The sequence below is a fragment of the Pristis pectinata genome, chromosome 1 (assembly GCF_009764475.1).
Source record: "Pristis pectinata isolate sPriPec2 chromosome 1, sPriPec2.1.pri, whole genome shotgun sequence".
NCBI lineage: Eukaryota > Metazoa > Chordata > Chondrichthyes > Rhinopristiformes > Pristidae > Pristis > Pristis pectinata.
The window spans coordinates 57,947,679-57,974,137 of record NC_067405.1 but is presented as its reverse complement, the minus strand read 5'-3'; the positions used below and the strand labels follow the sequence as shown (position 1 = coordinate 57,974,137).

Here is a 26,459-nt window from a genome sequence, read left to right as displayed (position 1 = left end):
TATGCCACATCTGTTAGTTTCCCCTTGTCTCCTCTACCAAGTAATCAATAGATTAGTCAAACATGGTTTTCCTTCAATAAACTGATGTTGAATCTGCTCAGTCATGTTATTATTTCCTAAATTATTCAGGATGAAAAATTCAGTGGTTCCCTTTTATCTTTTGTCCTATTTACTCAAATAGTGGGGTCACATTTGCTTTCGTTGAACCTGCAGGAATCATTACATTAGAACATAGAATGGCACAGCACAGGAACAGGCACTTTGGCGCATGATGCCAAATTAAACTAAACGTACTTGCCTGCATATGATCCATATCCCTTAATTCCCTGCATGGTCACATGCCTGTCTCAATGCCTCTTAAACGTCACTGTTGTATTTGCTTCCACCCGGGGTAGCACGTTCCAGGCACCTACCACTCTGTGTAAAAGAACCTTGCACATCTTTAAACTTTTCCCCTCTCACCTTAAGGCTATGCCCGCGAGTATGACATTCCACTCTGAGAAAAAGACTCTGACTATCTACCCTATCTATGCTTCTCATAATCTTATAAACTTCTATCAGGTCTCCCCTCAGCCTTTGATGATCTAGAGAAGATAATCCAAATTTGTCCAACCTCTCCTTGCAGCTAATACTCTCTAATCCAGGCAACAACCTGGTGAACACCTCCTACACCTTCTCCAAAGCCTTCCTATAATGCAGCAGCCAGAACTGTACATAGTACTCCAAATATAACCTAACCAACATTTTATACCGACACAGTTTGTGGCTGGAGCGAGAATCCGAAGTGCATTTTTTAAATAACATTTTGCAAGATGATACAGACTTTACTATAGACATCTTGGTATTGGTTTATTATTGTCACTTGTACGGAGGTACGGTGAAGAACTTGTCTTGCAAACCGATCATACAGGTCAATTCATTACACAGTGCAGTTATGTTGAGTTAGTACAGAGTGCATTGAGGTAGTACAAGTAAAAACAAAAACAGTACAGAGTAAAGTGTCACAGCTACAGAGAAAGTGCAGTGCAATAAGATGCAAGGTCACAACTAGGTAGATCGTGAGGTCATAGTCCATCTCGCTGTATAAGGGAACATTTTAAAAAAATTTTATTTACAGCGTGGTAACAGGCCCTTCCGGCCCAATGAATCCGCACCGCCCATTTTAAACCCAAATTGACCTACCCGTACGTCTTTTAGAATGTGGGAGGAAACCGGAGCACCCAGAGGAAACCCACGCAGACACGAGAGAATGTACAAACTCCTTACAGGCAGCGACGGGAATCGAACCCCGATCGCTGGCGCTGTAATAGCATCGCACTAACTGCTACACTACCGTGGGGTAGAAGCTGTCCTTAAGTCTGGTGGTACGTGCCCTCAGGCTCCTGTATCTTCTACCCGAATAAAAAGAAGAGAGAATGTCCTCAGTGGGTGGGGTCTTTGATTATGCTGGCTGCTTCACCAAGACAATGAGAGGTAAAGACAGAGTCCAAGGAGGGGAGGCTGGTGTCCGTGATGCGCTGGGCTGTGTCCACAACTCTCTGCAGTTTCTTGCGGTCCTGGGCAGAGCAGTTGCGGTACCAAGCCGTGATACATCCAGATAGGATGCTTTCTATGGTGCATCGGTAGAAGTTGGTGAGAGTCAAAGGGGACAAACCAAATTTCTTTAGCCTCCTGAGGAAGTAGAGGCACTGGTGAGCTTTCTTGGCCGTGGCATCTACGTGATTTGACCAGGACAGGCTGTTGGTGATGTTCGCTCCCAGGAACTTGAAGCTGTCAACCCTCTCGACCTCAGCACTGTTGATGTAGACGGGTGCACGTACACCGCCCCCCTTCATGAAGTCAATGACCAGCTCTTTTGTTCTGATGACACTGAGGGAAAGGTTGTTGTCATGACACCATTCCACTAAGCTCTCCATCTCCTTCCTGTACTCCGACTCATCGGTGCTTGAGATACGGCCTACAACGGTGGTATCATCTGCAAACTTGTAGATGGAGTTAGAGCAGAATCTGGCCACACAGTCATGAGTGTATAGGGAGTAGAGGGCTGAGGACACAGCCTTGTGGGGCACCAGTGTTGAGAATAATTGTGCCAGAGGTATTGCTGCCTAACCTCACTGATTGCAGTCTGTTTGTTAGAAAGTCAAGGATCCAGTTAAAACACTAAAATGTACATCATCAGGTGCTCAGAAATTAACTGTTTTCAGGCTCATTAACTTCTTTCATTATAGTGCTTTACTAAAACTTGTACTTTGATTTTCTCATTTGCAATGGACCTTTCATCCTTGACCTCAAAGGGTTGCCTAAGAAGACGAGTGTCAAGTTAATCTAATCCATTCTTTGTTGCTGAATGTTTTTTTAACAAAATTATCCTTGTCCAAACTGAAATACTGCAGATGCTGGAAATACTCTACAGGTCTGGCAACATAAGTAGAGTGTGAAACAGAGTTAACATTTCAGATCCTAACCTTTCAGCTTTGACCAAAGGAGACAAGACACTGCAGACGTTGGAGTCTGGGGCAACTGATAATCGGCTGGAGGAACTTTGCGGGTCTACCATCACTTGTGGGGGTGAAAGGAATTGTGTACATTTTGGGTCAAACCTTGCATCAGGGTTCCCTCCCGCAGATGCTGCTTGACCTGCAGATTCCTCCAGAAGTTTGTTGCTCCAGCTTTGACCAAATCTTTGGTTGTCTGCTTCAGCGTGGCTGTGTGTCAAATTTTGTTTGAAAGTGCAATTTTTGGAAATTTTATTTGTCTTAGAGGCAAAATAAAATCAAAAAGAGAAAAAAAAACTGCGGGAGGAACTCAGCAGATGGAGCGGCATCTGTGGGGAAAAGAATTGTCCACATTTCGCATCGAGACGCTGCAGCAGTTTCTCTTTTTCTCTAGATCCCAGCATCTGCAGTCTCGTGTGTCTCAATGAAATTAAAAGTTAGTCTTGTTATTACTGAACTTAATTAACAATAAAAACTTTTATTAGCCGCTTAATTTAACCAGCGGAGACCTCACCAATATGGCAAACTGAACGTGACGACCTGCCCTCAATTACCACATTACGTTAGATGACGTTTCTACGTGTTCTCGTGAAGTCAACCGAACGTAATAACAAAGTCCCGCCTCGCGTCTCCGTCCTTGATTGGACCAACCCGGGATCGGTGTCTTTGATGAACATCAAGCTCAACCAATCGTATGCCGCCCCTGCCTCGGCCAGTGGCAGGTTGGTTGGTGCTCGCTGAGTCAGAAGCGTCGTGATGGCTGGCGGCGGGATAAGTTGGTTGTGTTGGGCTTGGCAGGGCTTTCTCTTGGCTTTCGTGAGTCTCGGAATATGGAATGTGTTGTTCGTGTATGAAGAAAATAAGTGCAGCATGACCTACATGTTCGAGTACCCAGAATATCTTGTAAGTCGCTCCGGCAGCCGGTTGAACGTACTTGGAGACAACCAGACTCTGCAGAATAAAGCTGCAAGGAGTTGACAGCTTTGATTGTGCAACAGGCCAGTCGAGTCCTGGCTGTGCACTTTATAGCTCTGTACCATGTGTTTTGACAGGGTCATAATTATTTTCTAACATTTCAAGGCACCTGATTCCAATACATTTTCAGTTTCAATGGGATTTTAGGCCGTGCATAAAATTCCAGGTCACTGTCTGACAACACCTTGTCCAGGTTTTGATTGAATTTTGCGTTATTCAAAGATGATCCCCGTCCACTTTACCATTGTGCCGCGTTCTGACTGCGTATTTAAATTTGAAACGCAAAGGGAGCCCATTTGGCTCTTCTTTGTTGTCCCCATATACCAATTTAAAGGTATTTTATGGAAGCTTCCGTGGTTTGTTCCCTTTTTGCATTCGCGTAGGGCGGTCTCTGATACCGCACTCTGATCAGAATCAAGTTTATTGTCACTGACATATGTCGTGAAATTTGATGTTTTGTAGCAGCAGTACATTGCAAGACATAAATATTACTATAAGTTACAAAAAATAGTGCAAAAGAGAAATAACGAGGTAGTGTTCATGGACCTTTCAGAAATCTGATGGCGGAGGGGAAGGAGCTGTTCCTGAAACGGTCAGCGTGGGTTTTCAGACTCCTGTACCTCTTCCCCGATGGTAGTACCGTGAAGAGGGCTTGTCCCGGATGGTGAGGGTCCTTAATGATGGATGCCACCTTCTTGAGACATCACCTCTTAAGGATGCCCTCAAAGGCGGGGAGGATTGTGCCCATGATGGATCTGGCCGAGTCTGCAACCCTCTGCAGCCTGTTTCAATACCCTATCCTCCACATGAAAACCTCCCATCTTTGCACCTTGTTTGACAGATTTATAGCCTTCGATTATCAGCACCAACATCCCCCAACTTTGGACACATTTTGCATGACTTGATTTTTGTTCCAAAGCTGGAGTCTCGATTTCCTTTTTTGTCCATAATAAATGAATCACATATCCAGTATAACTTTGGGGAACCTTTTTTATGTCATATACATGGCCATCACATCCTTCCTAAAATAATGTGATGAAGCTGAATTTATTCTCCTCTGGTCTAGCCAAATACTTATATCCATTTAATTATCCTTTTTATAATTGTATTGGTGGTCATTTTTATAGAACTGGAGCCAGTGATTTTTTTTTCTATATATAGCCAGGAGACCTTGCACTTTAAAAAGTGCTGGAAACTAATTAGTAAGTCTTAGAATAAGATCTTAGATCAGATTTAGAAAATTATGTTTTGCTGAGGCTGTTCATGTAATAAAGGATGCTGACAGCATTTAAAGCTACAGTATAGATTCACTAAGCTGGAGAAGATGTAGGTATGAGGATACACTTGGGAAAGTGATACTTTTGCATTCATTGTAGCTGGGAAGGATAATGAAAAAGTTGGCAAAACATTAAAATGACTTAAGATGATAATTCCCATTGAGTGGCAAATTGGTATTGAGGCAAAATTTGGGACAGGCAACAAATTTAGAATTTTTTTTTAACCAGGTCAGTACCTCTTTGTGGGAATGATGTGAAACAAAATAAGGAGGTTTAGCAAATGGTGTGCAGCCTTCAATCACCATGGGCATAAATAGCCTGTAGTGTTATGCAGGAACCATTTATATAGCACTTTTAATGTAGAAACACTTCACAGAAGCATAATCAAACAAAATTTGACAGAGCCACATAGGTACTGGGGAAAATTTACAGAAATTTTAATCTAAAAGTTAAGTTTTAAGACGTTCCTTAAAGAAGGTAAATGAGAGAAAGTGGAAAAGTTTAGGGTGAAAATTCCAGAGCTTGGGCCTGGCCTATAATGGCAACACAATTAAAATTGCAGACATTGAGGAGGCCAGAGTTGGGGGAGCACAGGGTTGTAACTCTGAAAGAGGATACGGAGGGGATGATGTCAAGGAGAGGACTGAGGTAAAAAAAAGTTGGGAATTTTAAAACTGGTATTGCTTACCTAGAATCAATATATACAAGTGAGCAGAAAGGTAACTGCTGAACATCTGAATATGTGTATTCATCCATTTCATTAATATAAATTTCCTTAACTCAAACTTTATAGTGGATTTTTTTTCTAAATTTACTTTTAGTTCTTGAAGTAATCTATCTTAAGTCAATTAAACGATATTGTCGGGGATGAAATACTCTTGGTTAGTAGTGAAGTTGAGAAATTGCTGCATTAGTATCTTTGAAGTTCATCTTCATTACAGTTCATATTCCCAGTAAAATACAGGAAAAGATTTGTTAATTAATTGTTTACTGCAGCTATAAATTATTCTTGAGGTGGGGCCCATCTGTCTGCTTGATCTTGCATCTTGAAGAAGCTCATTCTACATTGTCATTTAATAAATAAGTTACCTCTTGTATCAGTGAGGATTGTTTATTTAAAAAGTATCAACTCCTTGTAAGTAGTGTTCTGGTGAATGGAGTCCTCTAGTATTTTGTTTCAGAGAACGAAGTGCTAGTATAATCATACTGTATCAGAAATCGTATAAACATATGCAATCCGGCTATACTTTGTGCTTTCCCAAATAGTGATGATAGACAGCCTTAAGTAAAAAGTTTGCTTAATAGATTTCCTTTTAACTGCATTTTTGTTCTGAAAGTATGCCCAGTATTTCCAAGAGTATTGGTCAGGTTCTTGTTATCTAGTACTGAAAGTGTGGCCATGTGGATCCCTAGATTAGATGGAGTTCCTATGATGGTGTTTACAATTCACTGATGTTAACGTTGTTCATGTAATCTCTAAATGATGATCTGCAGCAGCCCTGCCTTCAGTAGGTGGAAGTGAGTCCTCTCTACTTCCTATCACTAGACCACTAATTTATAATCTAAATATATTTTAAATTTTCTTATTTTTGACTTGAGCTTTTGTCACTTTGGGGATTTCCAGTAATGCAGGAAACATTTCATATTCACTTTCTGATAGGGTTTTTTTGTATATGCTGTAACTTTTATATCAGTTCTTCCATAAACTTTGTTGTTAGCTATTGTGTGTAATGCATATACTTATGTCGATGATGCAAAATCATGCCTAATTTTGAAATGATTGTATCTATATGAATTATAGAAGTTAGTATAAAGTGAGGAGGTATAATCCCATTTCTCTTTCATCTGTGAACAGAAAATAAAGCTTCCAAAGAAACTTTCCAATCACTACCCAAGTTATGGTCTCTATCTTTATGAGGAAAGAGATTCTGCTGAAGCACGTAATGGTCTGAAACCTACAGGAATCCCTGTTCTGTTTCTTCCTGGAAATGCTGGGAGTTACAAACAAGGTACACTTTTGAAGCAAAATTTGGTATCTAGTTTTTATTCTTTTTCTTGTATGAAATTCTGCTCCTCTAATTTTGGGAAAGATGTTTTCTTTGAGAGAGTTCAGAAATGATTTACTGGAAAGGTTCCAGGAATGAGGAACTTCAGCTGTATTGTTAAACTGAAGTTGCAAAGGTTGGAAAGGAAATTTGCAGAGATGTATAAAGTCATGACTGGTTTACATCAGGTTTAATAAATGATCCTCAAGGAACTAGTGATCACAGCATGGTAGAACTTGGCATTCAATTTGGGAGTGAGAAGCTTAAATTTAAAACAACTATTATACCTTAAATTAGTCAAATGCTAAAGCATTGAGGGCAGAGTTGGCTAATGTGGACTATGCAAGTAGGTTAGCATGTAAAAGAACAGATATGTAGTGGAAAAAATTTAGGAAGACAATTCATAACTCATGACATGCATAATAATTTAGCAGGAGGAAGGATTCTTGGGGGGAGCGGATGAACCTGTAGCTCATCAAAATATTAATTCGAAGGAGAAAACATGTAAAGTGGCAAAAATCAGTGGTAGGCCCAAGGTTTGGGATAAATTTAGAATCCAACAAAGGGACACCACTGGGATCAGTGTTGGGTCTGCAGCTATTTATAATAGATTAATGATTTAGTGGATAAAGTGTATATACTGTAGGATGTACAAAATTGTTGGGGAGAGGATACAAACAGTGTGCAGAGAGATATTGATTGGTTGAGTGAATAGGCAATAAATTGGTAATATGGGAAAATGTGAATTTGTTTACTTTGGAGGGGAGAGTGATAAAACTGATTTTCTAATTGCAGAAAGACTTCAGAAAGCTGCAGCACAAAGGGATTTGGGGGTCCTTGTACACGAAACACTGAAGGCTAGTGTACAGATGCAGTAGGTAATCAAGAAGGTTAATGGAATGCTGGCTTTTATTTCAAGGGTTTGGAGTATACACGTAGTGTAGTCTTAGTACAACAGTACATGTATTGGTGAGACCATATTTAAAATATTCTCTACAGTTTTGGTCTATGGTTTAAGGAAAGATATTACCCTTGGAGCCAGTTGAGAGAGGGTTCATGGGGATAATCCCACATATGGAGAGATTTTGTCATGAAGAAGAGTTGAACAGGTTCCATCTTTTCTTATTGGAGTTTAGAAGAACGAAAGGTGATGTTATTGGATCAGCAAACATTGTTAGGGGGATTGGCAGGGCAAATGCTGAGAGGTTGTTTCCCCTCACGGGCAAGTCTAGGGCAAGAGGGCATGGTCTCGTATTTAGGGGCACCGATCCTAGACTGAGATGTGGGACAACTTCTTCTCCTGATTATTCGGAACTCCATGCCCCAGAAAGCCATGGAGACTGAATCCTTGAATGTATTTAAAGCTGATATTTTTAGTCAATGACGGTTATGGGGATAGGATGGAAAAGTGGACTTGTGGAAAATTGGATCAGTCACAATCTTATTGAATGGTGGAGCAGGCTGAAAGGCTTAGTTCTGTACCTATTTCATATGGTATTATGAAAACAGAGAAGTTGTTCCCATTACAGCATAGTTCAAGGATCGAGGGCACAGATATAACTTTCCACAAAAGATACAAGGGAGGTGTGAGGAAAAGCCTTTTTACACATGAAGTAGTTATTGGAATTAATTGCCAAGAAGGATGGCAGTCACCAGTGCCTTCAAAAGGATTAAGTAGCTACTTATGACAAAATAATTTGTAGGGCAATGGAGAAGAGTAAAGGAAAAGGACTGACGTGATTGCTTGACAAAGAGTTGGCATGGTTTTGATGGACTAAATGGTCTCTTTCTGTGCTATAACAGTTCTATGAATCTATAAGCAAAAAATGATATTTGAAAGCATAGCCATTGTAGGGTAAGCACACCATTTTTATTAATATATGTACGTCATCTGAATTCTTGCCAATCCTTTCTCATTTTGGTTTTGTATTGCAGTTCGTTCCCTGGGCTCTGTTGCACTAAGGAAAGCAGAGAATATACATAACAAGTTCCACTTTGATTTTTATAGCATTGATTTTAATGAGGAGCTTGTGGCACTTTATGGTGGAAGCCTTGAAAAACAAACTAAGTTTGTACATGCATGTATAAGGGTTATCCTCAAACTTTACAAGGTAAGATTGCAAAAAGATATTTGCCTTCAAAATATTTCAATGAGTGCATCAGTATTGCATACCTTGTAACTTATTTCAAACTTGTTTCTGACTTATGTTCATGTAGATTATGGAATTGTTGGCACAGATTTAGGCTGCATAAATAGTCAGATTCATGTGGATGCTATTCTGTACTTAAATCACGTGGGTTCTTCCCTCTCCTGTGCACTTAACATTCTATTTAATATTTTCCATTTTCAAACATCTAATTTCCTTTTTAAAGTATTTTATAGATTCTGCTTTTGTATTGGTGTATGGTTGAGAATTCATTTCCTAACCACTCTAAATTTGTACAATTGGTCATTGACAATGGTGGAGAATGGCCAATAGTGATTTGAAAATAAAATCGGGTAAAGTATAAAGTAGTCTGGCATTTCACTGTTATCGCCTCTTCTGATACTGCAATGAACCAATATCACTCTCCGTTTTTTTTGCTCCCCAAGTTTTACTGTAGTTTGTTTTATCATCTTAAATTTGTGCTGTTTTGCTGGCATCTTAATGACCAATGGAAATGATTTGTCACTTTCAGAATATTGAGCGCCTCTTTCAGTTCTGCTTTTTCTTTGTATTTGGGCTGTGAATAGTGCTAGCAAGGTAGCACTTACTACCCATCCCTAGTTACATGGAAGGCAGCAAGATTCAGTGGTTCTGAATTCATTTGTCAACCAGGGAGCAGGTTCCCTTCCTTGGATATTAGTATAAAATTTGAGCTTTTATTGATGGCTTTACAACTTCAATTTTCAAATTATAATATTTATTGAGTTGAAGTGCGTAACTTATGATCAGATTTGAATCTATAATTAAAAATTTTTATCTTAGCCCTAACATCATAAGGTAGGTTTGTAATTATTGTCTTTCACTCCAGGTATCACCCAAATTCTTTTCCATGAGTTCTTTTTTTTGTCTAGAATGTTGTGGCTAAAATGATACATAATTCGTCAAGTGCAATATAAGAACTGGTATTATTTCAGCATTACTGCCTTGCTTTTCCACTCTGAACCTCTTGCAAAATACTTGCATGTTTTTAACCATGTTTCCAGCATTAACACTTGCATCTATGTATACATGAATGTTTTAACATGATTGACTGCTTATTCCGTTTAAATATATACCATCTTACAGAGATATCCTTATTTTACAGAAACATATTACTTCATGAACTCAACATTAAACTGTATCTGCCCATTTTGACAGTAGCCTTTGACCTTTCAGTCTTTGTCTGTCTAGGTACCACACTCTTTAATGATCCTTGGCCCGACTTGAAATTTGCTGTATGCATGGACTTGGCATGTTATAGACCTCAGAACAATGAATTCAACACTTCAGATAACCAGCCTTTCCAGTTTGTGTCAGCTCTGGCTATTTCTGATGAAAGGTCATCAACCCAAAAAGCTTAATCTATTTTTCTCTCACAGATGCTGCCTGATCAGTGATTTTTGTTTTTTTTTCAGATTTCCAGCAGCAATGGTGATTTATTTCTCCAGTTTCTATCTCGCAATTCCAACTTGTTCATTTTATTTTCTGTTCTCCCTTGTTTTCATTCATCTCTTTTACAGTAAAACTCTGATAATCTGTTATCCCTTTTGTTCAGAAAACCTGATGATTTGTCATCTGGCTTCTGACACCAGCTTCTGTTTCCTGCACTCCCTTTAAACTCGCCTGGTTCACTACTGTATAATATAAAAAAAGAAAGTTCAAAAATGTTTTGGGGTATTAATAGGAGTAATATCCAATGGACCGCAAAATCTGCTAGCCCAGCACCACCAAAGTTCCAAGGGTGCAGATTATCAGAGCCTACTGTATTTACTTTTCCTTCAGGCAAATTGTTCACAACTAACAAACCTTCACCATATGCTCTCAGCTGGCACCACGCATTGTTATGAATCACAAATGTCCCCTTTGTTCTCTCCACCCCTAAGTTCTGATGAAAAGTCATCGACCTGAAATACTTCCCTTCACAGATGCTGCCTGGAAGAACTCAGCATTTTCTGTTATTTTATTTTCCAGTGACTGCAGTTTATTGCTTTTCTAAAATTGATGAAATTTGCTGACTATAGCCAATCTTTCCATGATTCCTAAATCTGATCCAGTGCAGTGCAAACACGCCTTTCTTGTCTGAAAAAATTAACTTCATTCCAACTTTTTGCTTTCTACATTCAATTTTCTCATTGCCTGTTATGGTGGCCTTCCTCATAAAAATGCCATATCTCTGAAATGTGGTTGATCCCTTAAATCTGTGTAAATCCCTTAAATCTGTCTTCTTATTTTTAGCGAAGTGTTCTATGAAAAATATTTTGACTATCTTAGTCATATAAAGTTCAAATATAGTTAAATTTCTGAACAAATGTATTAGTAACTTTTTTTCAGTTTTTGCTTCAAATGCTAGTTTTCATTTCACACAATGTGTAGTATATTCATCATAACCAACAGGTAGAGTACTGGTGAATATGATTTTCTTCTTTAACCCTACAACAAGATTTCCAGATCATGACAAGCTGCATGAAGTATTGCACTGTTTTGTGATTTAAAAATACAGTAAGACCATTATTGCTCCTTCTATAGGGTATCCTCCAGTGACATTTGAAATAATTGTTAATCTAACTTGCCCACCAGATCCAATTTAAATTTGAATCTCATGAATAAAATATACGTGTTATCTTGTTGGCCCACCCTCGAATCCAAGTAATCTTTCCTGGTTGGTAAAACTGAGCCCCCAGAAAGGCATATTTTAAGTAATATGGACTGCAATTATTGCTGCTTCAATTTAATTTCATAACTCTTAAAATTCACCAAATGAAGTATTAAGTTTGAATGTGATCACTTCTACTTTGTCTTGATCACTTTCAGTATTGTTTATGCATTGATGGAGAACTGCACTCTCAATTCACAAAATTAATATTTTGTGATAAACCCACTTTTTGGTTATCACTCTTCAACGCATTGGGAAGTACCTTTTAATGGAAAGAAGCAAATACAGTTCATTTGTGTGTTGCTAAATACAATTTATTGTATTGTTTGCAAAAAAAACTGCTGGAGGCACTGAGCACGTCAGGCAACATCTCTGAACGCAAAGGGATGGTCGATGTTTCGTGTTCCTCCAGCAGTTTATTTTTTGCTCCAGGTTACAGCATCTGCAGTCTTTTTTGCCTCCATTTTATTGCATTGTTGGTTTGTGCTGTTTCATGGAGGATTTTAAGCTTTTTCCAATTTTACTGGAAACTGAGAAGTTTGATCCAACTGGTCCAACTTCCCAACTGTGCCCAAAGCAGCAACTTCATCCTTTTGACTTGTAGCAGTTTTGTATTGGGTTGATAGAGTTTTCTCATTAACGTAACTTTGTTTTGGTGTATTTAATTGTTTCTTTGTAGAATAAACTTCTTTAAGCTGATTGAGTGAACTGTGGCACATATCACAAATATTGTCTTGGATTCCTTTAACATAAGGTGTTGAAGTAAAATTAGTTGAGTTCCTTGTTATGCGCAGGTGATTTTATTCACCTTTTTGATCACAAAAATCGACTTTGTTATTTTTGTGACATCTATTTTGTTTGTTGAACTTGGGAGAATTGACTTTAGAGTTTTTTTTAAGTTCTGCAGTAGCAAGATTTGCAATAGATCTATCAGTTAATTATTAAGTAGTCTGGCTGAGGTGGAACTCTTCTGTTTATTTTATGGAAGCATAGCATGACAATATGGCAGTGAAAAAAAAAAACAAAAAATGCTGTAAGCATTCAGATCAGGTAGCATCAGTGGGCAGAGAAACAATGTTTCAGGTCAAGGACATTTGATCTGAACTGGAGAAAAGGAGAAAACATGTTTAAGTTGCAGAGAGGGAGAGGGTGGAGGGAACAGATAGGATGTCTGTGATAGAGTGCAGACCAAAGTTGTCAAGGTAACACTGACTTAAACAGCAGTTGGAGATACAACAGAAAGATGAAGCACATTGAAATAGCGTGGTACAGTTGTATCCATGGAGAGAATTAAAAGCGGATGGCTGCGCCTGAAATTGCAGCCCTAGTACAATATAAAATTTAGCAATGTACCCAGATGGAAGATGAGATACTATTCTTCCAGCTTTCATTGGGTACAATAGGAGGCCGAAGACAGGATAAGAGCAAGGTTGGGATGGGCATTATAGGTACAGGAGAATGGAAGCACGGTGTTGCCCATAGAGGCTGAAAGGAGATGAAGGGAGGTGTAAACCGCCCCCCCCCCCCCCTTTTTTAAATTTTCATCAGTATTCCCACTTAAACATGCTTGTCTTCTCATTTTCCCAGTTCTGATGAAGCGCCTTGACCTGAAACATTGACTCTTTTGCTCTGCCCACAGATACTGGTTGACCTGCTGAACGCATCAAACATTCACCGTGGTTGTTTTGGATTTCTGACATCTGAGCTTTCTTTTTGCTCCAGTTCGTCTACGGCGTAGCAAGATTTCCAATGTTATAATTGTTTTCTGGTCCTGGAAAATTCCATTCTTTCAGTTGGTCCAGAGAACCAGTTTTGAAATATGAGTCAACTTTTTAACTTGCAGTGACAGTTCACTTTCATTGTACTTTCCCAGTCCCTAACAAACTTTATTTCCCGTTATGTCATGTATTTCATGCATGTAATTCCTCTTTTAACTCTTGTTTTGGTTGAAGTTCAAGTTGTAGTTGTGGATTGATTCTAAACCATTAAGATGCAAGGAACTGTTAACCATTTCTCAAATTTTCCTTCTCATTTAGAGGGGAAGTAAGATAACATCACCAAACTCACAAAGTTGTAAGAATACTGCTGCAAGTGATTTGCTGATGGTGTTGTTCAAACCCTGTTACATACTTTGAGATGCATGTCCCTTTTTATTCCTTTTATGGTTGTACTTAGTTGCTTTGAAAACCTTGAAGCTTGGTTCACTTAAAAACTGAAAATTACCATCTCCAACTACACTAAAATTTGGATAACCAACTTTTCCCAAAAGGACATTTACCCAAGTAACAAACAGTATGCTGGAGGAACTCAGCAGGTTGAGCAGCATCCGTGGGAGGTAAGGGATCATCGACATTTCAGGCCGAGACCCCGCATCAGGACAGAGAATGCAGAGGCGAGATGGCCAGTATAAAGGGGAGAAGGGGAGTGGTGAGACAGGAGTCCGAGGTGATTGGTGGGCTGAGGAGGGGTGCAAGATGACAGGCAGGTTGTGACAGGTCGGGGAGGTGAATGGGGCTGGAACTGAGAGACAGTGGCAGGTGAATGATAGATGGAGGCAGACAGAGAGGAAAAAAATGAGAGGTAGATGGAGCAAGGTGGTGGGGGGAGGGGAGTCTGAAGGTTGGAGACGGCTGTTGGAGGGAGATAAGCAGAAGCACAAACGGCTGCCAGTGCTGGACTCTGATAAGTAAAGGAGGTGATAATGGAAACCATTAAGGGAGAGGTGAGTGGAACCAGAACCAGATGGGGGAGGGCAGGGGGGAGCCTATGGGTGAACTGTGTGTGTAGTGGGTGGATGGAACCGGGAGTAGGAGGGGCATGAAGATGGGTGATGGTGGTAGGGGTTGAGGGAAAGGGGACACAAAAGGGAGGATCACAGGAGGATTGGAAGGAGAGAGGGAGGGCGATATAAAGGATTGGTATTGGTTTATTATTGTCACTTGTACCGAGGTACAGTGAAAATCTTGTCTTACAAACCGATCGTACAGGTCAATTACATTGAGTTAGTACAGAGTCCATTAATGTAGTACAGGTAAAAACAGTAACAGTACAGAGTAAAGTGTCACAGCTACAGAGAAAGAACCCACTTGACGGCAGGGTTACCCAAAATTGGAAAACTCAGTGTTCATGCCATTGGGTTGTAGGCTACTCAGGCGGAACTTGAGGTGTTGTTCCTTCAGTTTGTGTTGAGCTTCACCCTGGTACTGGAGAAGGCCGAGGATGGACAGGTCAGTGTGGGAATGGGAAGGGGAAGGGGAGTTGAAATGGTCTGCAGCTGAGAGCTTGGGATGGCCGTTGCGGACCAAGCATAGGTGTTCTGAGAAACAGTTGCCGAGTCTGTGCTTGGACTTACTGACGTAGAGGAGGCCACATCGGGAGCACCGAATGCAGTGGATGAGGTTGGAGGAGGTGCACGTGAACCTTTGCCTCACCTGGAAGGACTGTTTAGGTCCTTGAATTGTCGTGAGGGAGGAGGTGTAAGGACAAGTGTTACATCTACGAGGGCAGGGGAAAGTGCCAGGGGTAAGGGGGGGATGAGTGGAACAGGGAGTCACGGAGGGAGTGGTCCCTGTGGAAGGTGGAAAGGGGTGGGGAGGAGAAGATGTGGCTTTGTGGTGGGATCTCATTGTAGCTGGTGGAAATGGTGATGGATGATATGCTGGATGTGGAGGCTCATAGTGTGAAAAGTGAGGACCAGGGAAACACTCTGTCTCCTCTGGAGGAAGGCAGGGTGAGAGCAGAAACAGAGGAGATGTGAGATCGGGCACCATCAACCACAGCAGAAGGAAAGCCACGCTTCCTGAAAAAGATGGCCTGGAACAGAAAGCCTCATCTTAAGAGCAGATGCGGCGGAGATGAAGAGACTGAGAGAAAGGAATGGCATCCTTACAAGAGACGGAAGGAAGAGGTGTAGTCTAAGTAGCTGTGGGAGTTGGTGGGTTTATAGTAAATGTCAGTGGATTATTTGTCTCCTGAGATGGAGACAGAGATCTAGAAAAGGGAGAGAAGCGTCAGAAATGGTCCACATGAATTTGAGAGCAGGGTGGAAGTTTGTGGTGAGGTGATAAAATTGATGAGTTGCACACGGGTACAGGAAGCAGCATCAATGCAGTCACAGAGGATGAGTTGGGCAGTGGTACTGGAGCACATTTGGAACAGGGACTGTTCCACGTAGCCAACAAAAAGGCATAGCTGGGGCCCATATGGGTGCCCATGGCTACACCTTTGATTTGTAGGAAGTGAGAGGAGTCAAAAGAGAAGTTGTTCAGGGTAAGAACAAGTTCAGCCAGGTGGATGAGACTGTTGGTGGAGGGGAACTGGTTGGATCTTTGTTGTAGAAACAAGCAGAGGGCATTAAGACCTTCCTGATGGGGGATGGAGGTGTATAAAGACTGGACATCCATAGTGAAGATGAGGTGGTGAGGCCCAGGGAATCGGAAGTTGTCAAATTGGTGGAGGGCATGCGTGGTGTCCCGGATGTAGGCGGGAAGGGACTGGATAAGGGAAGACAAGATTGAGTCAGGGTATGAGAGATGAGTTCAGTGGGGCAAGAACAGGCAGAAACAGTGAGCCTACCAGAACAGTCCTGTTTATGGATCTTGGGTAAGTGATAGTGGCCTAATCCCGCACTTCCCACTTCTATCAGGTTAGAGGCTGTGGAGAGGCGACCTCCTGATGTGTTGAGATCTGTGACCGTGCGGGGGATGACGGCCTGGTGATTGTTGGTGGGGTTATTAGTCCAGGGTTTGGTATGAGGAGGTACTGTGGCATGCAAAAGTTTGGGCACCCCTGGTCAAAATTTCTGTTACTGCGAATAGCTAAGCGAGTAAAAGATGACCTGATTTCCAAAAGACATAGAGTTAAAGATGACACATTTCTTTAATATTTTAAGCAAGATTACTTTTTTATTTCCATCTTTTACAGTTTCAAAATAACAAAACAGGAAAAGGGCCCGAAACAAAAGTTTGGGCACCCTGCATGGTCAGTACTTAGTAACACCCCCTTTGGCAACTATCACAGCTTGTAAACACTTTCTGCAGCCAGCCAAGAGTCTTTCAATTCTTGCTTGGGAGATTTTCACCCATTCTTCCTTGCAAGAGGCTTCTAGTTCTGTGAGATTCTTGGGCCGTCTTGCATGCACTGCTCTTCTGAGGTCTATCCACAGATTTTCGATGATGTTTAGGTTGGGGGACTGTGAGGGCCATGGCAAAACCTTCAGCTTGTGCCTCTTGAGGTAGTCCATTGTGGCCAATAAGTTCTATTTTAACTTCATCAGTCCCCAGGACTTGTTTCCAAAATGCATCAGGCTTGTTTAGATGTTCCTTTGCAAACTTCTGATGCTGAATTTTGTGGTGAGGACACAGGAAAGTTTGGAGAAAAAAGGGTGCAGAATTTCATGAAAAGAACACCTTTCCAACTGTTAAGCACGGGGGTTGTGTTGCACCCAGTGGCACGGGGAACATCTCACTGGTAGAGGGAAGAATGAACTCAATTAAATACCACGAAATTCTGGAAGAAAACATCACACTGTAAAAAAAAAAGCTGAAGATGAAAAGAGGATGGCTTCTACAACAGGGTAACGATCCTAAACACACCTCAAAATCCACAATGGACTACCTCAAGAGGCACAAGTTGAATGTTTTGCCATGGCCCTCACAGTCCCCCAACCTAAACATCATCGAAAATCTGTGGATAGATCTCAGAAGAGCAGTGCATGCAAGGTGGCCCAAGAATCTCACAGAACTAGAAGCCTTTTGCAAGGAAGAATGGGCGAAAATCTCCCAAACAAGAATTGAAAGACTCAAGTACTGACCATGCAGGGTGCCCAAACTTTTGCTTCGGGCCCTTTTCCTGTTTTGTTATTTTGAAACTGTAAAAGGTGGAAATAAAAAAAGTAATCTTGCTTAAAATATTAAAGAAATGTGTCATCTTTAACTTCATGCCTTTTGGAAATCAGGTCATCTTGTACTTGCTTAGCTATTCACAGTAACAGAAATTTTGACCAGGGGTGCCCAAACTTTTGCATGCCACTGTATCTGCAAGGTAGAGGTAAGTCCACCAGACTACAATGGCCCCACTCTTGTCTGTGGGTTTGATGACCAGGTTGCGATTGCTGCAAAATGAATGGAGGGCTGTGTAATCAGAGGAGGCGAGGTTGGAGCAGGCCAGGGGAGTGGAGAAGGCAAGGCGGTTGATGTCATGATGGCAGTTGGAGATGAAAAGGTCAAGAGAGGGTAAAAAGGCCTGAATTGGGTGTCCAAGAGGAAGGAGAATGAGGAGGGGTCATCAGTGGGGGCTGAGGACTCCTTGTCAAAGAAATTGGCACAGAGGCAGAGGGGATGGAGGAAGAGCTCAACATCATGACTGGTCCGGAACTCATTGAGGCATAGCCGCAGGTGTATGAAGGTGAGGCCTCTGCTGAAGACTGACTGCCCAGCATCAGAGAAGGGGAGGTTGGGGGGGGGGGGCAGCGATGGTGAAGAACCGGCAGGGATTGGAGCTGGGGCAAGGTATGAGGGTAATGGGGGGGGGGGAGTGAAGTGAGTTTTCCATTTTTAGGTACCCCCCCCCCTTCTCTTTCTCCCCTTCCAATACCCCCTCCCTTTCCCCCTCCTCTGAATCCTTATCTGGTCCTCCCATTATTGTCACCCCTCCACCCCCCACCAGCCCTCCATCACCCATCTTCATTCCTCACTCCCTCCTGGTTTCATCCACCCACTACACACACAGTTCACCCATAGGCTCCCCCCTGCCCTCCCTCATCTGGTTCTGGTTCCATCTGCCATTCACCTCTGCCTTAATGGTTCCCACTATCACCTCCTTTATTTATCAGAGTCCAGCACAGGTAGCCTTTCGTGTTCCTGCTTATCTCCCTGCTGGGAGAACAGGGCTACCATTCACCTGCCACCGTCTCCCAACTCCACCCCGCTCTCCTCCCCTACCTGGTGCAACTTGCCTGTCAACTTGCACTCCTTCTCAGTCCACTAGTCACCTGTCCCACCACTCCCCTTCTCCTCTCTATACCGGTCATCTTGCCTCTCCACTCTCAGTCCTGATGCAGGGTTTCAACCCGAAACGTTGACTATTTCCTTTCCTCCCACAGCTGCTGCTCGACCTACTGAGTTCCTCCAGCAGATTGTTTGTTGCTCCAGCTTCCAGCATCTGCAGCCTCTTGTGTCGGACATTGACCCAAAATGCTTCTGAAATTAATTTTGATCTATTTATTTCCTTAGGATCAAAAAGGTGCACCCAGCAGTGTTGCAATTGTGGGCCATTCAATGGGTGGCATCGTTGCTAGAGCACTATTCACTTTACCCAACTTTAAATCTACACTAATAAGTCTTATTATAACTCAAGCTACACCTCATGTTGCACCAGTCCTATTACTGGACAGCTACCACATAGGTAAGTCTGGAAACCTGAAGTGATTGCAGAGTTATACAATTACCTTTCTTTCATAATGAATTTACTGATCCAAATTGACGTTTGTTGTATTGAAAATGTATGGAGAATACACAATGGTAGTGCATTTTTAATGTGTTTTGGTTGGTGATGGTGCAATTCATTGCAAAGCTGTTTGTGCTCGCTGCATCAAATGCATGATGAGTTTTAATTTGGGTGGGCAAACATCCCACTGATGCTAGGCATGTGGGATATGTGGAATTTACTTTAAATGCCCCAATTAGCTGCTGCCAACCAAGGAGTGGATTCTGGCTGCGCTGTCTTCCAAGTGATTGCACGTAGTTCAGCCTTCCACTACCGCCATGGAATGTACTGACAAGCTTACAACCAGGAATACACAGTAATACACAGCTGGTAGACCCAGGAAGCAATATCAGATTTGAGGTTTAATTCTCTTAACAGGGCTTTGTTGCCTTGTACAGGTGACAGTATGTTGTTGGTTAAATAGAAGGTGGCAAGTTTCATTACGTATGCTTGCTGCAATACATTGCTCTATGTTTAAGAGCTATTTTTATTCATATAGCAGTGACGATGAAAGGTGAAGGAAAGAAATAGTAAAATGGCAGAATTGTGGCACAGCTGGTAGAGATGCTGCGGCACAGGTTCAGTGACCTGGTTTCAATGCTGATCACCACTGCTGTCTGTGTGGAGCTGGTATGTTCTCCCTAAGACTGCATGGATTTTCTCTGGGTGCTCCAGTTTCCTCCCACATCCCAAAGATTTGTGGATTGATAGATTAGTTGGCTACTGTAGATTGCCAGTAGTGTGTAGGTGTGTGGTAGAATCTTGGGGATGTCGATGGAAATGTGCGGAGAATAAAATGCGAGTAGTGTAGAAGTGATATAAATGGGTGCTTGATGGTGGGCATGGATTCAGTGGCTGAAGAGCCTGTTTCCATGCTATGTGATTCTCACTCATTGACTCTATAAAAAGGTAGAGCTCAGGGAACGTAGCAAGTTCTTTGAAATACATGATTGCAGGTGGGTGGTGAGATCGAAATGGGCAATTTAGTAGAAGTAATTTTGGTCAGGATTGAACCCAGGGGTAATCAGAAAATGTTTTAATGATATAGTGCCTTTCGCATCTGCAGGATGACTTGGGTTGCTTCACATCCAGTAAATTACATTTGATCTGTAGTTCATTGAGCGTATGTAGTGTCAAATTCTGTTAAATGGATATAATTAAACCAAAATCTGCTTTCTTAAAGACTTCTACAGCACTGTGAACAATCACTGGATTCTCAATGAAAAAGAATTGAGAAACATCACCATCCTCTCAATTGGAGGCGGTTTCCGAGATTATCAAGTCCGCTCTGGTCTGACCATTGTGCCAAGCCTAGGCCTTTACAACAATACTCTAAATGTTGTGGTAATATAAATGTTTTTTAAAACTTATTTTTATCCTTCTAGTAGCGGTAATATGTTCATATTAGTGTCGTTTGTACTTTTGTTGTGAGAGGGTTGTATCTTCAGCTGATTCAGTGTACGCAAACAATGCACATTGATGCCTTACAGGAAGGATGCAGAACTTGAGTTGGAGTAAAGTTTTTCTGCTTTTATTTGACGTTGGTAGGCACGCCAATCATTTGAGGGTATTCTTTGCTCCCTGCTTTGAAGTGCTTTGCCTCAAGAAAAAACAATACATTATGTAAATGTATACATAATTAATCAAAGGTTATGACAATTTGTATTTGTCTTTCTTTTGTCTTTTCTGATCATAATTTTCATCAACATATTTGTCAGTTTTCTTTAAGAAAGAAATTCATAATAGCAGAAATACTTTAACACAGTCAGCATGTACTGCAGGACAGATTACTGAAGAAAATTAGGAAGATTGAATTTCTTTTCTTTTTCAAGCACCATCCCCTTCAAAGAATGCTGCTTTGTTAATGTATTGTAGAAAAATAAATATGTCATGAAGTCCATCACCAAATCTGATCAGAGTTTGTCTTAAGAGAAGTGACAACCTAAGCACAAGCATTCCCATGTACTGTGCAATGATAAAATAATGGCAACCTCTGTATATTTCTGGTACTGGGTTCTATGTATGACTTCCAGTTTAGAGGTTTTTCTTTCAAAGTGTTTTTTTTTGAAGAAGTAAGTTCCTTAATACTCTATACAGTATTATTTGGTACAGTCCAAACTAGAGCCTGCCAGTTTGTCAGTTGGAGGAGATTTATCTTAATTATTTTATATTACAAAGCTCGTTTGTTTATCCAACTTTGGTCGAATACCTAAGTTTTTCCAAATGGATGAGGCGATGTCGGAAGGGGCAGCAGTTCTAAAATGTGGCCTGAGTTTGCTGAGTGAACCTGTTGCACAGAATTGCCACCCATGGTCCTCACTTATTTGGGCTAAATGCAGATAAATGGCAGATCTTTCTGGCTCTCCTTTTTCTCCAGTTGTGTGGTGAGATCTCAATGCAGCCTATGCTCTGCTCCTGAAATCCTCTGGCACGCTTTACAGAAACCAAATCTGGGGGTGGAACTTTGTCAACAGTCAAAACTGAGATGCCTCTGATATCCAGTAACATTTAGAAGCTGTTAAAAATAAAATGAGGAATTAAAAAGTATTAAATTAAAAACAAAAATCACACTAAAGTTAACTAAAACGTGAAGACCACTTGTGTTAATGTTTTTAATTCTAAAGCAATATATATATATATTTTGAGAAACATACCTTATCCTCTGCTTTCCAATCTGAAACTTTGGAATCTCCATTAAAATCAATGGGGTTTCATATCTGACTGGTGCAGAACCTGAATCTGTCAATAAGCCCTGGACTCGCTGTGTATTAACACAAGTCCGTGACTGATTTCTTCTCAGCCAGATGCCAAAAGTTCTCTTTGGAACTGCCAGCCAGACTGCAAGATTTGGGCTATGATTTTTATTCCATGGTCAGCGTTAGAGTTGGAGTAGTAGAAGGGAGAGGAGTTGGGGAGAGAAAAACTATCTCTGAAGTGCAGTGTAGCAAAACAAGATTTGGGAACTTCTGGTCTATAGTTTTTCCTCCTGTGTTATGATTAACATTGATACATCTAGTGACAGTTCTAATCTAACGTTCAGCTCTGCAAGTTCTCCCCTCAAAGTACAGAGCTTCACTTCTTTGTAAGAACTCAGCAGTCAAACAGCACCTGTGGAGGCAGAACGTTGAGACCATAAGACATCGGAACAGAATTAGGCCATTCGGGCTATCAAGTCTGCTCCACCATTCGATCATGGCTGATTTATTATTCTCTCTCAACCCCATTCTCCTGCCTTCTCCACGTAACCTTTGACACCCTAACTAATCAAGAATCTCTCATCTTCTGCTTTAAATATACCCAATGACTTGGCCTCCACAGCCATCAGTGGCAACGAATTCCACAGATTCAGAGCTCTCTGGCTAAAGAAATTCCTCCTCATCTGTGTTCTAAAGGGACATCCTTTTATTCTGAGGCTGTGCCCTATGGTCCTAGACTGTCCCACTACTGGAAACATCCTCTCCACCTCCACTATCCAGGCCTTTCAAAATTCAGAAGGTTTCAATGAGATCCCTCCTCATCCTTCTAAACTTTCGAGTACGGGCCAAGAGCCATCAAATGCTCCTCATGTGTTAACCCTTTCATCCCCGGGGTCATTCTTGTAAAGCACATCTGGACCCTCTCCAACACCAGCACTTCCTTCCTTAGATATGGAGCCCAAAACTGCTCACAATACTCCAAATGTGGTCTGACCAATACCTTATGAAGCCTCAGCATTAGGTCCTTGCTTTTATAGTCAAGTCCTCTCTAAATGAATGCTAACATTGCATTTGCCTTCCTTACTACTGACTCAACCTGCAAGTTAACCTTCAGAGAATCCTGCACTAGGACTCCCAAGTCCCTTTGCACCTCTTATTTCTGAATTCTCTCCCCATTTAGAAAATAGTCTATGCCTTTATTCCTTTTAGCAAAGTGAACCTTTTGCTCACTGCTATTAGAAGATTATAATGTTGTGCAGTTCTGTCTTATCCTTTCTTGCAGGACAATTTCTTAACTGACACATGGGGGAATGCAAAGTAACATTGTAAAATGCTACAACTCTAGAAATACAATTGATAAAGCCTTTAATGGACGAATGTGACAATTTTTATTTCGTAGACATCAGCTGTCCCAAGAGCATGGCTCTCAACCGATCACCTTTGCATAGTCTGGTAAGTATAAGGAAAGATGAGCCAAAGGGGCTGCGTTCACTACTCCAACCAGCTTCTAGCCACCACCTTAACAATTGGTGCAAAAGACTTTTTTTTAACAAAGGAAAACAATGGCGAATTCTTTTTCAAATAACTAAGATAATCAGGTCCAATCGGAGGAACTTGACAAGCCTCCGTAATGTTACAATTCCTGACGGTCCCATCAAAATTGATAACATAATATTTGTTATTTCACTGGATTTGGTTTATCAAATTTTATTTGTTTTTATCCTGTTCAGTAGAAGAAAATGAGTGATGGGTAATCATCCATGAATATTTGAATCCATTTAAAATAGTTTATTTTGGTCTGGTTTTTGTATCTTTTAGTTCAAAATACATCGAGTTCTCTGGGTATACTTCTTTGCATACTTTATTCTTCAGATATGATTTGTAAGCTAACTGGAGTTCTAATCATTATTTTTTGTACATTTAGGTGTAAAGAGCTGGTACTAGCCACTGTTAGAGCCTTTTTTGATCTTGTTGACCATCATACTAATCAGGTATGTGACTATGTTTTACCCTCTATTGATATTTGTTATGTACATTTTGTTAATAAATTTCAAAACTTATGATAATTAACCATAGTGACATGAAGGGGGTCATGTGAAGCTAATAACTTAATGCTCTGACTGTGAGATAGATTCCAGAATTAATCCATAGGGTCAACATTGTACCATCTTGAGGTACAATCAAGGCAATTGGTCATTATGTATTTTGTTAAAAGGCAATGCTAGTACTTATCCTTTCTTCAACATTAACATTTTACAATTATCCATGTCCTTTTCTGCATTTTGTTGTACTTTCTCTCTTGATGTGTGAAAGTGCCTGACCTGGAGTTGCTACCTCCACATGGGGAATTCAGCATGGATAAATGACAGCGGTGAACTCCTGTTTCCTAAAGCATAAAGATGAGCGATTTTGATAGCTTTCTCTTGGGGAGTAATGTTAGAATGTGACATAAAGAGCATTCTCTACTTCTCTAATATTGTCGTGTTTGAACATTATTTGAACCTCCTGGTTTAATGGACACTTTGGCAGATAAAACTTCAACTTAATGTACTGTCCAGCAGTACCTCAGTGGTTAGAATTCCAAATAATTTGTTTAAAAATGAATATAATTAATACAAAACTTCTTGCAACAGAGAAAGTAACATAAAGTAATACTTTGCAATTCAGTCCTAAAGTTTAGAGTAGAGATTGTCACCTAGTAATAACTTTCTGATCCCCAATGTTGCTAGATAGGATATAACAAAAAAGTCTAGTTTGCAGTCTCAAAGTGTTAAACAAGCATAATTAATATAATTGTTTTTGGAGATTTCATGGCAATGACAAGTTTGAAAAAATCTCGCCACATGGGGAAAAAATGGCTGAATTAGCTTAAACTGTTACAATTTCCTTTTTGTTAAAAATAAATAATTTTTTGCTCTTTCAGCTCGCTTTGAGTATTAAGAATTGTAAACAGCCAGTTGTGCAAAAGAATTTTAAGACTGTTACTTGTTGCCAGTTGAGTAATTTTTGATTATACACAATAAAATGGATCCCTACCAGTGGAACTGAAGTGATGTGAATAATACTGTCATTGTACCAGCTTTTTATTACTTTTGTATCTGATGAATTTTAACTTTGTTTTGTGGCTGTGGACAATGGTTATGAAGATATGCTGGATTATTTTAGACCTGTGCAGTCGTAAAACTGCTAGTTGTTGATTTCTATGTTTAAAGTGGTTATGACATTGATGATTTGTTTTTTAAGATAACAATGGATCTAAAGAGGAGAATGTCAGTCCTTCATCATCATTTTGTCAGCTATTCAGAAAAGGATTTTGAAGATAATCCTGAGTCTTCTGTCTCATTCTCAGGTTTGAAGTGACGTGTTGTTTAAAATTTAGCGATATGGCCAATTATGTAAAGTTTATTTAATATGTATCTTTACTTCAGGTTCAATTGCAACGTGGAGTGAAATTAAAACATACAAATGGACTTACAACTGTCCGGAGGTAATAGATATTGTATTTTTTAAGCTAGTTTAACATATTCTGAGCAAATTTGCAGTTTTGATATATGTGTCAAAATATGTTTTAGTTTTCAGCACAGTCACCCAAAGCTTCATATTTTATTTTACCACTTCCAAGTGAGGAGGAACGTTTCAGTAATTTATATTGTCGAACCACCAATCTGGTAAGTTTGCTTTCTTTTTGATCAAAATATTGAAATATTTTGCAACTTTCACTGATGTATTCCTCTATCATTAATAGTAAGTTTCAGCAACATTTTATCTTTATATGTAAAGCAAGAGGTGTGCTGTACTTCTCAAATGAGAAAAGTCAGCAGGATTGGGCTTTATTTATGAAGCATTTTTAAAAGTCCTTTACATTGAAAACATGAGTAGGTTCTCACTTCGCCTACATGTACAACTTTGTTTCAAGGGCATTTAAAGTATAACAATCTCAAATGAATTTTACTCTTTGAATTGATAGGAATCCAGTAACTGGATCTATGGCTGTACTGTGATTAACCAATCAGTTTGGTAAGTACATTTTTCCTAATTATACTGCTTTTATTCAAACAGAAATCTTAAGATATCAACTATTTATTATTGGTTTTTATTTCTAATAATTAGAGAAGCTTGAACCCCATTTTCTGTGGTTTCCTGTTGAAACAAATTACTGCTTAAATCATGGGAAAGTACAAATCCAAAAGGAAAAAAAATAACAGCAGGCATTGCCAACCACTTATTGTACAATTAGCTATATAAAAATAAATGTAACTGTATGTGAATCTTTTATCGGATTGATGCGTTGCAGCTGCATGGAAAACTTGGGACTGAAAACTGCAAGGCACTATGGGCATTTTTGAGAAGTCCATTGAGCTAATACTTTAAGCTATAAGCTGATGTTTGATAAAACTAAAGACTTGTTTGCAAGAAAATACATGTCAAACACTGATTCAGACCTGAAATATAATTGCTAAAAGCACAATTTTCTAAACATTTTTAGAAGTGGCATTCTCCATGTGGTTTAATTTCTGGGTTATGTGCAAGCTAATCATACATGACACTACAAACTAGATAATGCCTTTACCCTAATCTAGGTAATTGTAGTGAGACTCAAGATTCAAACAGAGAACTTCTGTCACCTTTCTTTTTTCTGGAGTATAT

At 40.3% G+C, this 26,459-nt stretch overlaps 1 protein-coding gene across 1 annotated transcript in view; it reads left to right on the top strand.

Moving 5' to 3' along the window:
* Nucleotides 1-3,262: 3,262 nt before the first annotated feature.
* Nucleotides 3,263-26,459, top strand: part of pgap1 (post-GPI attachment to proteins inositol deacylase 1) — a 100,743-nt gene continuing 77,546 nt past the window's right edge. The window contains exons 1-11 of the mRNA XM_052018315.1: nucleotides 3,263-3,398; nucleotides 6,603-6,756; nucleotides 8,728-8,903; nucleotides 18,864-19,035; nucleotides 20,300-20,460; nucleotides 23,212-23,264; nucleotides 23,737-23,803; nucleotides 25,056-25,161; nucleotides 25,241-25,299; nucleotides 25,385-25,480; nucleotides 25,780-25,829. Coding sequence (XP_051874275.1) covers nucleotides 3,366-3,398; nucleotides 6,603-6,756; nucleotides 8,728-8,903; nucleotides 18,864-19,035; nucleotides 20,300-20,460; nucleotides 23,212-23,264; nucleotides 23,737-23,803; nucleotides 25,056-25,161; nucleotides 25,241-25,299; nucleotides 25,385-25,480; nucleotides 25,780-25,829 — 1,127 coding nt within the window. The 5' untranslated portion in view covers nucleotides 3,263-3,365. The remainder of the gene's footprint in view (nucleotides 3,399-6,602; nucleotides 6,757-8,727; nucleotides 8,904-18,863; nucleotides 19,036-20,299; nucleotides 20,461-23,211; nucleotides 23,265-23,736; nucleotides 23,804-25,055; nucleotides 25,162-25,240; nucleotides 25,300-25,384; nucleotides 25,481-25,779; nucleotides 25,830-26,459) is intronic.